At 38.4% G+C, this 13,874-nt stretch overlaps 1 protein-coding gene across 20 annotated transcripts in view; it reads left to right on the forward strand.

Moving 5' to 3' along the window:
- LOC101746836 (ankyrin repeat domain-containing protein 17) overlaps positions 1-13,874 on the forward strand; it is a 64,191-nt gene that overhangs the window by 18,747 nt on the left and 31,570 nt on the right. For all 20 annotated transcript variants that reach the window (XM_062669136.1, XM_062669129.1, XM_062669132.1 and 17 more), the window contains 5 exons: positions 5,394-5,559; positions 6,531-6,798; positions 9,163-9,384; positions 12,502-12,615; positions 13,518-13,661. In XM_062669136.1, coding sequence (XP_062525120.1) covers positions 5,394-5,559; positions 6,531-6,798; positions 9,163-9,384; positions 12,502-12,615; positions 13,518-13,661 — 914 coding nt within the window. The remainder of the gene's footprint in view (positions 1-5,393; positions 5,560-6,530; positions 6,799-9,162; positions 9,385-12,501; positions 12,616-13,517; positions 13,662-13,874) is intronic.

Raw genomic sequence — 13,874 nt, forward strand, 5'->3', positions numbered from 1 at the left:
TTTTTGTTTTTTTTTTTTTAGTTAATTTTGCCATTATACTACACAACAGTCTGTGCCCCTAATTTGGCTGGTCGTTGGTTCTAAGTAATAGTAATCATTTCACATGTAACACACCACTTGATAACAATAAGCATAATAAAAAGATCCGCCAAAGCCACAGCCGAAGAGTCTCCATAAATACAAACGGAGACGGGTCGTCGTTACACACCTTGTCTCAAATATTATTAAGTTTTATCATCGTTGTCTTCGATATACGATGATCAGTAATACTAATTAACTAAAAATAACAATACAAAGGCGCATCGAAAACTTTCCATCGCTACCAGTTTAAAATAGATTTGGTTTATCCAATCACTATCACAATATATCTTATATACATATGTCTGCAATTTTATGGTGGCCATTCATTATGAAACCGAGCAGTTAATATTAATTACATGGAAGGTTTTATAAAATTAAGAGTCGCTACGATTTTTCTATAAAACTATTGAACTATTGAAAATAAAAGAACAAGACTTAGAAGCCGCAAAAGCTTTTGTATTCTTAATTAGTCAATGGGTTGGGAACGTAGGAAATTGTTGGGCTCTTATCAATATAAAATAGTTTCATATACATATTTTTATACATTAATCGGATAGAATAACCCATTTTAATTATTTTTTTGCACAAATAACGAAAAATGTCTTGTTTTGCTCCGGAAAAAAATGCTCGCATCACATTATAAACTACCAGTAGATTTTTAAATAGGTTGGTATGTAAAATGAAATCAGCAACCACTGTCGACGTGGCCGACGTTAACTACATTCCCGATCTTGCCGACCGAATGGTAAACAGTCGACGTCGCCCAAAACACGTCATTTCGGATCCTCCCGATCCACTAACGGAGCTTTTAGTTACCCCCAAGCACCGGTCATCGTTCTCGTCGAACCTGTCGCTTGCGACGAAGGGCTCTGCGAATAAATTAACCCATAGACACAGACAGCCCACTGAGTTTATCGCCGGATCTTCTCGGTGGGTCGCGTTTCCGGTGGTTGATTCTGCGAAGCACTGCTCTTGCTAGGGTTAGTGTTAGCAACGTCGTCAAGATTGAGCGCTGTGAGCTCACCTACTTGTTAGGGTTACGCTGAAATGATCTCTGAAGACCATCATTTATGTTTCGATCAGCTTAGGTAGGAAAAGGAAAAAAAGCCACTGTCGTATTTATAAACCCGTGTGCTAATTCAGGTTTCTAAAGTAGATTTGCGCGATTAGAAAAAAATAGAAAACTTTCTCATTTATTAGTATAGATAGAAGAAGAGATATAATAGCCTTTTCCAAATTGCGGAAGTTAAAACCATTGCAGTGCGGGTCACTATTGGATCTGTTCGTTGTTTGCATAAGCGTGCTGCTTGGATTAATTATGAAAGGGACACCGTACCCTGGTTTTTTCTTTAATACAATTGAATAGTCATATTTATTTTTTCAGCAAGGCACTGTCCTTCCTAGGGCAGATGTTAGCAAAGTCTTCAAAGCTGAGCCCCGTAAGCTCGCCTACACTAGGTTAAGCTAACAGCTAGCATAACCCCTGGAGGTTACCAGAAATAGGTAGGCAAAAAAGTTACCAAAAAGGCATCATTCCGCCGTCTCCATTTCAGATGTAGATTTGTATTTGATTAAAACGATTACTAAATAAATACTTGCTCGTCCGTTACAACATATCAGGTACGCTCATTTAAAAAAAAAGATTTTTTTGAAAATCGTTTGAAACCGTCTTTTAAAATCACTTTTAGAAATATTTTTGATGTTGAAAGAAAATTCGTAAATTTAGTAGAAAAAAAATCCGCCTATAACACCACAGTTTATAGTTGCAAGCTTCTGTCATATATTAGATTCGCATGGATGATAGTAAAATGATTATAAGACGAGAAAGTTTTTTTAATTTAAAATGTTAATAAATAAAGCCCCGTATAAAAAAGTCTTATTAAGTAATTCTTATATTATGAATACGATATTTATTTATTTTTCGATTATTTTCACACCGAACACTAAATGTAGATTGAGCTTCTTCAGTAGTACATATTAGTTATTGTGCAGCTTGACTATAATTTTTACAGATTACGTAAATTTCTGGAGGCACATTTAGAAAAGTTTGGCAACCAGTGGCCAACTGAATTTGTATTCAAAAGTATTTCGATCGATTATAAACATTATAAATAAATATATTTACTATTTACTAACAATCACGCCACGGTAACTGGTCCCGTGATAAGTTCGTAAAGAACTTGTGTTACAGGTACCAGATAACGGATATAAATGTAAATTTATTATACACATACATATATTTAATATACATCCATAACCCTGGAAAAGACATTTATATTTATCATACAAATATCTTCCCTTTGGCGGGATTCGAACCCGCGACCACCTTGTGTAGTGACCATGTCACTTACCACTACACCAGACAGCCGTTAAATATTATTAATATACTTTTCGATGTAGTGAATGAGACATTTTAGTTTTTTTTTTTAAATTGGTATTATTCATTCCCCCGTTAGAGGAATATTTTTTTGTGCAAGAACGCACGTGCTTCGGATTTCAAACAAGATACCCAACAAACGATGTCCTTCTATATTCGTGTGTAGAGTTAAATATCATTATGTTTAATTTCTAATGCGATTTCATAAATATATGCACATCGGAGGTCGACACAGGTGAATAATGCATGTGTAAAGCACGTTCGCGTAATACATGAAGCGAAGTTTAAATTGATAGTCTCTGTCGTGGCCCGGCATAGCATCAAGTGTGCTTGAATGAAAAAAGACGCGCACGACGTGAGTTTTTTTTTTAAATCACACTTTTTGATTGTGCCGCGGGTCGCCTCTATTAGAACACAAGATTTTTGACAGATGTCTGAATCTCGCTAAAGACATTTTCAAGATAAGTTTACATAATAATATATACAATTTCCGAACAGTAATATTTCGGACCTTCGCCTTGGTCTATCGAGTAATCTTACGCGCACGGTATAAAATCTTTCCTTTGTCGTTGACCTTCCAAATTTGTTTTAAATGATAAGCCATGGGATAGAGATAACGGGAGCTTATGAACAGCGAACGGAGACGACGTCGGAGGGTGAATGCCATCCCATAAACCAGAAGGCATTCTGGTAGGGATTCATGCATGCAACATCACGAAAATTATGTTTTGCAGACTATGTTTTAGTCTAGATGTTATTGTTAAGTCATTTTGTTATTTTAAGGCATGACCAATAAAAATGTAATTAGATCTATTGAAACCGAAGAAGATCGATCGAAACTAAAAGTCGAATGAGTAATAAAAATCATATTAAGGAAGCAACAACCATATTATTCACATTAGAGTATTTTGTTAATCACAAGCGATAACGCTACTATTGACGTTCAAGAGAAGGCTTAGTACCCTGACTGCCGAATCGTAGACTCCGATGTGAATCAAAACAAATTTACATAACATTTTGACATTCTTCCTGAAACACAGAAATTATCCACGTCCGTTAGTTTATTGATTTAGTGTTAATATTGTTATTATGTACTTTGTTACAAAGAAAACATGCTTATAATTGCTTATCGAATAATAATGACATTAGCTCATAAAACCGGTTCATTACTGTGGGAATTATAAACATTAAAACATTTAAAAATTTGACACTTGTTTAAAAAAAATACCAGTTTCATATAAAATAAATCAATATTAGGTAGTAAAAATCAGTTGATCGAAGTGCTTTACTGTCTTTCACCGGTCATCGTTCACGTCGAACCCGTCGCTTGCGACGAAGGGCTCGACGAGTAAATTAACCCACAGACACAGCCCACTGAGTTTCTCGCCGGATCTTCCCAGTGGGTCGCGTTTCCGATCCGGTGGTAGAGTTTGCGAAGCACGGTTCTTGCTAGGGTTCGTGTTAGCAACGTCGTCAGGTTTGAGCCCCGTGAGCTCACCTACTAATTAAGGTTACGCTGATATAGCCTCTCAAGGCTTAGGTAGGAAAAAAATACTGTCTTTCATTGTTTTCATTGTGCATACGTTAAAAATACGATATGAATGAATGAATGTTCGTCATGCGCGTAACATAATAATATGATTATTTCCGTGTAAGTTGGTAAACTTTAATCTTGGTTTTGATAACGCTTAAGAACCGTCACTAGAATGCAATCATAACGCGAACTCCGAAGAGCGTCATCGAATAAAAGAACCGACCGCTTTTATGTCGTGAATATGTAAATTTTTAACACACAACGACGCACCAACGATTTCCGGTAACGTAATAAAAATGCGACACAAAAATTTATTCGACATCTAAAAAGAACCAGCGGAGAAACAATTTTGTTGTTCAATGAAAAAAAACAATGTTTTTTTTTTTTAGTTTTTTTTGAGTTTTTCAAAATAGCTTAATGAATGCTTCGGCGAATAAGTGGGTGGTAGTGTCTTACCATTTTTCGACTTTCTTTGCGTCAATGGTTGCGAGAAATTATGGAGGTTGTAACGGTCATCTTCTCGCGTAGACAGACTCGTTCGATGTGTTAGTAATGATTTTCAGTTGAGTGTTGATATGATTGACATGTCCGATCTAGCCCTTGCATAATTTGAGCGTTGTGTAATTTGTATACACACAAAAAAAAATTTTTTTTTCCTTTGTGTTATTTTTAATATAACCACTAAATATGAAATCAAAACAAATGCAAAACATAAACACTAAAATTACAATGGGTAATCTTATTTCCGGAGTGAACTATCCAGACACATTTCATTCCAGAATGATCTAATAATTTACTTTACCGACATAGAGTTTTAAAGGGTTCGCGATCTCAGAAGCCTGCCGTTTCGAAAACAATATCTTACACATGTTTCAACGGCATTTAATATATTAACACCAAATGGACTGTTTAAGGCACTTTATATATAAACGATGAAAAAAAAAAACTTTTAAGAGTGCATTCGTATCTAGCGATGCACCGGTGTTCGAATCCCGCAGGCGGGTACCAATTTTTCTAATGAAATACGTACTTAACAAATGTTCACGTTTGACGTCCACGGTGAAGGAATAACATCGTGTAATAAAAATCAAACCCGCATAATTATAATTTGCGTAATTACTGGGAGTAGGACTTGTTGTGAGTCCGCACGGGTAGGTACCACCGCCCTGCCTATTTCTGCCGTGAAGCGGTAATGCGTTTCGGTTTGAAGGGTGGGGCAGCCGTTGAAACTATACTTGAGACCTTAGAACTTATATCTCAAGGTGGGTGGCGTATTTACGTCGTAGATGTCTATGAGCTCCAGTAACCACTTAACACCAGGTAGGCTGTGAGCTCGTCCACGCATCTAAGCAATAAAAAAAAAAGAAGAGTAATATACAATGTCTTTATCTTTCGATGCAGGTATTGGTAAACTGTCAGGCGAAGGCAAACACTTGGCCGACCCGGAGGTCCTTCGTAGGCTCACCTCTTCAGTTTCTTGCGCACTAGACGAGGCGGCCGCCGCCCTAACGAGAATGCGGAGCGACCAGCCCGCGCCCCACCACAGGCATCATCACCAAGAGAAGAAGTGAGTTATCGTTTCAACAATAATCATACGCTTCACGATACATACTAAACAGGGTACAATTCAGGGTTAAATAATACAGAATAATACAGTAATACAGGGTAATTTAGTATCCGTGTGCCCGTAGTATTATAATAAGCACAAGGTGGAATACGCCTTTTGCAAATATCGCTTTTATTTCAATTTGAAACGGAATCACGACCTTTACGCATCTAATGTCGAGAAAGAATTTAATGATATGTGAAAACAAAGATTTAATTACTTAAAAATATATACGTAATAGGTATTCCCTGTTAGAAACTATCGTCAGGTTAGTGACAATGATTTTGCGCAAAAGTCCGACGGCGTCGCCTAATTAGAATGCAGCGGACAATAGTTCGTGCAGCGATATAGTTTTGTTTTCACTGAACCATTCTGGAACGTCCTATTTTCAGCCTTTGAATTTGTTCCATAATAAGTTCTCAGACTACTTTTAAAATTTTGTTTACCGTTACGTCACGTTACCATTACCGCTATCATTGTTTTTGTGTATATTAATAACGCTCTTCAGAATCGATAATGTTTTCATGAGAATACAATCGGCTCGTTCGATTAAAACGAGCTACGCCGTTGCCCTGCATCATTTAACATAAAGAGATGCTCTTTATCCGTAACATGAATATGAAATGGGTTTTCCACGTAATGCCTACGTCAGGTGAGGTGACCCGTTTTGAGTTCCATCAGAGAACTATCTCTGCGTTTTATGAATACATTGACTTACCACATGATGTAAATTCGAGAATTGAGCCCACATCCGAGCGCGCTACTTCTCGGACACGTCGAGCGGTCGAATTAGGTAACTGATTCCCCGACGCGTCCGATAGAGGTACGCCCCGGCAGTGATTATTGAAGCTTTGATCTTATCTGATCCTCGATAATTTTTTTACTTTGTACTAGTTCTCGTGATTGGGTATAGACATGTTTGTTTCTCATAGTTTCAGTCAGCCGTGCGGGGTGACTGCGACGGGCTCGACGCCTGCGGTCCCCTCGTCTGTGGGCGCGGACGGAGCGCCGTCGCTTGTCGAGGCGTGCTCTGACGGCGACGTGGGCACTGTCCGCAAGCTACTCACCGAAGGGCGGTCTGTCCACGAGACGACCGAGGAAGGCGAGCCCTTACTCTCCCTCGCCTGCTCAGCGGGATATTACGAGCTCGCGCAGGTCCTCTTGGCGATGCACGCCAGCGTCGAGGACCGGGGTATCAAGGTAATGGTTAAATGAAGAGTAGGTACACTGACTAGACCAGGGGCTCCCAAACTTATTTTGTCTACTACCCACTTTGAGAATAAATTATTTAGCGCCCCCCTTTTTTTAACCTACTAAAAACCACTATAGCGAGAGCTCAGTCGGGGTCTAAGAGTCCTAGGTGAAATTACAAACCGCCTACCAAGCCTCTACACGACATCGTCATTGTTTTCTTAGTCTCTTACCGCCCCCCTTTAGGCTTGCAGCGCCCACAGGGGGGCGTTATCACCCACTTTGGGAAAGGCTGGACTGGACTGATTAGATTCTCACAGAACTCACTATAAATGATCTATTTTATGTTATTTTTTTATTTATCTTATCCATGGGAAGTATTTTGCAAAACTGTGTTAGATTGTCGTAGCAATATAATTTTATACAAAAATAAAAAACAATTGGCGAAAAGTTCTTTATCATTATTTATTGTACACATAGTTAATACAATACAATAATTGCCAAAAGTTATAAAATGGCAAGCTTAACTCAACAATTGAGTTATCTACCAGCCAGCCGTTCTTAAAGAGGGAGAACTTTACATAAGTGGGTAGAAGAGTACAATCTAATCAATTTACTTATTGATACAATACACAAAGTTCGACTTATTAGAAATTTATATTTGTATACCTTTCAAATAGGGAATAAAAAAGTTCTGTTAACTAAACCGTTAAGAGTATTATAATTCCGTACAGAAATTAATAAGTCAATAACGTATCAAATAAAAAGAAGGTAAACACAAATAACCAAAAGAATGCACTTTGTGTTTCTTGACGTCATTATTCATTGACATCACAGAAGACGTTCACGAGACATATTAAGATGCTGTCACCAAGGACACCACTACATTATAATCATTTTAAAGGTTTCAGTTGTTTTGCAATCGCACAGTTTTATCAATAAATATCGCACCCTAAAAACAATAGAGACCCATTTCAACTTTAATTAAAAAAAAATATTTTTTTAATTTTAATTAAATTTAATTTTAATTAAAAAAATATTTTTACTGGTGGTAGGATCTCTTGTGAGTCCGCACGGGTAGGTACCACCGCCTCGCCTATTTCTGCCGTGAAGCAATAATGCGTTTCAGTTTGAAGGGTGGGGCGGCCATTGTAACTATACTGAGATCTTAGAACTTATATCTCAAGGTGTGTGGCGCATTTACGCTGTAGATGTCTATGGGCTCCAGTAACCACTTAACACCAGGTGGGCTGTGAGCTCGTCCACACATCTAAGCAATAAAAAACAGCGAGACTTAATAATCAAATGACCAAAGTAGCTTATAAATGGACAAACTTATACATCGGTCTCTTTCATTCCGTCCCCTTCCTCTGCGTCTTTTCGGTTTGAAAACTTTATTCTAGGTTTTCCAGAAGAAACACATTTTTTGTCTCTTATAATTCTAAAAGGTGCTATATGTTTTTATTTATTGCTTATATGGGTGGACGAGCTCATAGCCCACCTAGTGTTAAGTGGTTACTGGAGTCCATAGACATCTAGAACGTAAATGCGCGCCACCCAACTTGAGATATAAGTTCTCAGGTCTCAAGTACAGTTACAACGGCTGCCCCAACTCTTCAAGCCGAAACGAATTACTGTTTCACTACAGAACTAGCCAGGGTGGTGGTACTTACCCGCGCGGACTCACTAGAGGTCCTGCCATCAGTAATTACGTAAATTATCATTTTGCGGGTTTGATTTTTAATTACACCGTGGAAGTTAATCGTGAACCATTTGTTAAGTACGTATTTCATTAGAAAAATTAGTACCCAACCCGCCTGCGGGATTCGCAACACTGGTACATCGATACGAATGCATCGGACGTCTTATCCTTTAGACTACGACGACTTCAAACTGCATAAAGTTTCACACACAAAAACTCGCAACAAGATACGCTATGACCTTACCATAACAAGAAGTTTGTGATATGGTTACAAAAAAACTATATCGACGTTTGAAAGCAAACGTGACTAAGCGACAATAACTGCTTTGTACATAAATGATAGGCAATAACCATATTATTATTCGATGCGCAAAAATATAAATATTTCTAGGTCTGTTAAAATAAATTCAATCCTACAGCTAGAATTTTTAAAATATTTTTTTTTTCAGGTATTTCTCATGTATATTTTAAATTATTTTCAACATTAAATTAAGCTTTCATTTCAACTTTAATCTGCTGTAAAGTTCATGCATTATCACTTAGTCACGTTTGCCTTTCAAGCGCCGATATGTCTCTTTTATCACGATGGAAGTCAATCGTGAACGTTTGTTGAGTGTATTGCGGAGGCGTCATTTCGTGTTACACTAGAGGTGGTGTGGTGTTGTGCTCAGGGCGACTGCACGCCGCTGATGGAGGCGGCGAGCGCCGGCCACGTGGACATCGTGCGGCTGCTGCTGGCGCACGGCGCGGACGTGAACGCGGTGTCCGGCTCCGGGAACACGCCGCTCATGTACGCGTGCGCGGGCGGACACGAGGACTGCGTGCGCGCGCTGCTCGACAACGGGGCTAACGTCGAGGACCACAACGAGAACGGGCACACGCCGCTCATGGAGGTACGTACACACTTCACTACGAGGCCGACAGCGCAAAAGTGACCTAAGCGTATCATAGGGTCGCGTTTCCGATCCGGTAGTAGATTCTGCGAAGCGCTGCTCTTACTAGGGTCAGTGTTAGCATCACTAAGGTTTGCACCCGTGAGCTCACCTAATAATTAAGGTTACGCTGAAATAGTCTCTCAAGGCCATCAGCTTAAGCAGAAAAAAAAAATGGAGGCGATAAAGTTTGAATTTTCATGAATTTGAATTTGCGTAAGCAAAAAAACAATACGCGCAAAAATAATGTTTAAAAGCTATCTGTTATCTATGGGTGAACTAAACTATTGATAGGTCGGTTTTGCATCAAAATTTATAATATTTTAAATAAATTCGAATATACGTCATATAAGCTTGAATATAAAAATGTGGGTTAGGCCACTTTTGCGCTGATGGCCTAATTTCATATCGAGAGGGGTTAGGGCCTTGTCACACTAGCGGTTAGCGAACGGCTGCGGGGTGGAGCGGACGGGTGGCGGATACGCAACGGTTTCGTCACGTGTTTGTTGCGAGTTAACGACGTATAATAAATACACTGTAACAAAATCAATTCCAACGGGGAAACACTGCTATTGATTTTATCACACAAAGACGCGGGAGGCGAAAACAAAAGCATCGACGAATTTAGGAGGGTCCATTATCCATGTTTTTTTGCAAACGAATAAAAATAATCCAAAACAATTTCGCTCCTACCCTCGAATGTCAATACCTACATTTTATGAGTTGTTGTATCTGGTACAAACTGACTTGAGACATGAAGATACACGGTAGACTGGTTGGCGTTTATACGAGACAGTACAAAATGGCGTTTACGCTGTTATTCACGGCGATGTCGTTCCGCTGCGCATGCGCGGCGTGTTGGTTGCGCGCCCGCTCCGCTTTGAGAACGCTCGCAATCCGCTAGTATGATAAACCCCTTAGGCATCGTTCACACCAACCGATTATCCGTCGCCGACTTGAATATTCTCACTATCAACCCCAGTGTAAACTTACAGTCGGCGGCGGACAATCGGTTGGTATGAACGATGCCTTAAAGTCTATTTCGTTAATGTGACATTTCGCCTAATATGCGAGGTTTGTCTTTGTAATTAAATGGGCGTCATAATTGAACTTCAATTATGTTTACTCCGTTCAAATAGTTGAAGAGGTTTTTTAGTTATGATCCTTTTTTTTCCAAATTTTAAACTTTAAATGGCTCTCCTGTGTGCTTAGTGCGAGTTTTTTTGACGTTCTCGAAAGCGTAAAGGTTAACTCAAATTTGTATGCAGTTGTAACAGCGTCCTTGCGACAAACGTAGGCAAGCGTTCCAACTCCATACCAAAATTGAGTGGACTTTTGCGCTATCGAAAACGTTAAAAAACTCGCCCTAAGCACACTGTAAGTTGCAACAATGTCGCTTAAAGGTCATTTAACGCGTGGTATTCAATCTAAGTCCACAAATAATTCAGAAGTAGGCAGCGACTTAATAATAAACCACAATAAAAGTTAGGAAACTGGGCTTAACACCGGTTGTTGAAATTAGTTAGATTGTTTTAAGGCTTAGCTGAGTTATTTTCATATGAGGGTTGATAACAGAGTTTTAGCACTAGGCAACGCTGAAACATATGACCCGCCTCTTGCTGGGTCTCTACTGAAGCCTACACACAGACCGGTGACGTGGTGTAGCTGTCGCTCACATAGACACTTGAAGTCGAGTTGAATTGGAATAACCTCTGCCTCAGCTAAATAGGATTTGTTGAAACTTCACCGTCATATAATATCTTGGCCTAATATGGAGACGAGATGATAACAAAACTATTACAAAAATACATTATACATAGTAATAAGTAATTATACATACATAGTAACATTGTAGAATCTAGTTTAGCTATGTAATTATAGAACCTTGCTATGTTGTAAAAATCAAACTAGATTATTGTATTACACACATCTATTAGAGAGAGAGAGAGAGAGAGAATACACTTTATTGCACACCAAAACACAATTTACATTCAAAAAAACAGATTAATTTAGATTAGATTAATTTTTGGTTAGTTAATACATAAAATTTGTAAAGTATTTTAAGAAGGAAGCTATTAATTGCCATGTCACGCAAAGTTTATGATGTTCTGGTATTTATTGTATGCTTCATGATAGGGACCAAAACATAAGAAAATTTTCTTGAAGTCAAAATTGTGTGGTATGTTAAAAATATTTACTAAGTAACAAATCTCCCCACTGAGTATTGAAACTATAGTGTCGTGAATAGTATCACATTACTTAATGTTCAGATTATTGGCTTTAGGCGTTTTCTTCCTTTATTTATTTAGCAGATGAAAACAGAATTGTTACAATCTTAACAATCTTTACGTACCTATTTTTTCAATGAAATAACTACGTTTTTGTATAAATTCACTGAAATTAAATAAATTAATTCGTATAGACAAGACATTACGCGAACGGAAAGCTTTGCCAACATTGCTCTAGAACAGGATTCCCAAACTTATTCTGTCTACTGCTCACTTTGGGATAAATTATTTTGTAACGCCCCCATTTTGTCACCTACTTAAAAGCCACTATAGCGAGAGCCCATTCGGTGTCTAAGAGTCCGAGATAAAATTACAAATCGCCTCCCAAGCCTCTACCCAACGCTTCCATTTTTTTCTGGGTCTCTTACAACCCCCTTTAGGCCTGCAGCGCCCACAAGGGGGCGTTATCGTCCACTTTGGGATAGGCTGCTCTAGAATCTAGTGTATAGTAATTACTACTCAACTAGAATATAAATTCATTATAAATGAAATTGCCAAGCATTTTTACAATAACACACATAAAACACAACACAAATAAAAAAAAAAAACTTTAATAACAGACAAATTTAGCATGCAAAAGTGAACCAATATGAATTGAATAAAAAAGCGGTAATTACGTACGTATTAGAGCTCGAGGTTCAACAAACTTTCATTAATTTACTGTCGAATCTTGGAAGCGAATAGGCAAATATGTCAGGGCTTTCAGTTTCACTGACCGCATAACGTTTTTGTACAAAAATACATTAGGGTTACCATCAAACTTGTACAAAAAGTATTATTTGTTTGCTAGGCCGCGTCGGCGGGCCATGTCGGCGTTGCAAAGATCCTGTTGGAGCACGGAGCAGGGATCAACACTCATTCTAACGAGTTCAAGGAATCCGCGTTAACGCTCGCCTGCTATAAGGTACTCTATCTATATTGACATAAAATACATTTTAGATATGTCTGCATTGCATTCATTCACTCACATAATTGCAATGATGTAAACAGCATAACCATTGAAAAATTTATCATGTATTCCATACATTCATTTCCATACCTGCATTTTATTATCAGTAGGTAATGCAAATACAGCTGTGAAATAATTAGTCAACCACCATAACTAATATTACAGGAGTTATTTATGAATTTATCTTGAACGTTGACCGTGACATCCATTGAGTAAATTTTTAATTGTAGAGATGATTTGTTTATGTAATATTAATTAGTATTAAATAGTCACTTACTCATAGAAATGCCATGGTAGTTTATATTTCAATGTCAAAAAAGCAGCAATAGGCAACAGGTTGGCTACGCTTCTTGCATTTTAGACCATGGGCATTGGTGCTTATATTGCCACAAGTATTGGCTTCATTGGTCACAAAATAACATATAATATTTATTTATTTTTATAATACTACTAGCTGACCCGGCAGACTTCGTAGTGCCTCAATCGATAAATAAAAGACCTTTTGTATAATATAAAATAAACTTAAACCAAACAAAAGGAATCTGTCCGACGGGGGGGACATCACATCAAAATTGTTATTTTTTTTTTATTCCGAGCATTTTCATATTTATCTAAACCTTTTAAACCTTCTCTGGACTTCCACAAATAATTCAAGACCAAAATTAGCCAAATCGGTCCAGCCGTTCTCGAGTTTTAGCGAGACTAACGAACAGCAATTCATTTTTATATACATATATAGATAGAAGATAGATAGTAGAAGAAGGATTTACTTTTAATAATTGGTACTTGTATTTCCGCACACGAAGCATTTATCTTAGTGGAGTAGGATAACTGAGATCGGGATGCTCTTTGTTCAGGGTCACCTGGACATGGTGCGGTTCCTGCTGGCGGCGGGCGCGGACCGCGAGCACAAGACGGACGAGATGCACACCGCGCTCATGGAGGCCAGCATGGACGGACACGTCGAGGTCGCCAGGCTGCTGCTCGACTCCGGGGCGCAGGTAACTGCTGCTCACTGAGTTTCTGTGATGTATATCAAATATATAAAATAAAAATCTAAGGAATTGTTTGAGATGATCCCCTCATCTCCTTTTCATCGAAACAGAGTTCATTCATATTATCTGGAACCGCTGCGTTCATCGACAGTGCGTTTCAGGAGGTCTTTTTTGCCACATACCATCCGGCTATGGAATGAGCTCCCCTCCACGGTGTTT

Source organism: Bombyx mori, chromosome 6 (assembly GCF_030269925.1).
Source record: "Bombyx mori chromosome 6, ASM3026992v2".
Lineage (NCBI taxonomy): Eukaryota > Metazoa > Arthropoda > Insecta > Lepidoptera > Bombycidae > Bombyx > Bombyx mori.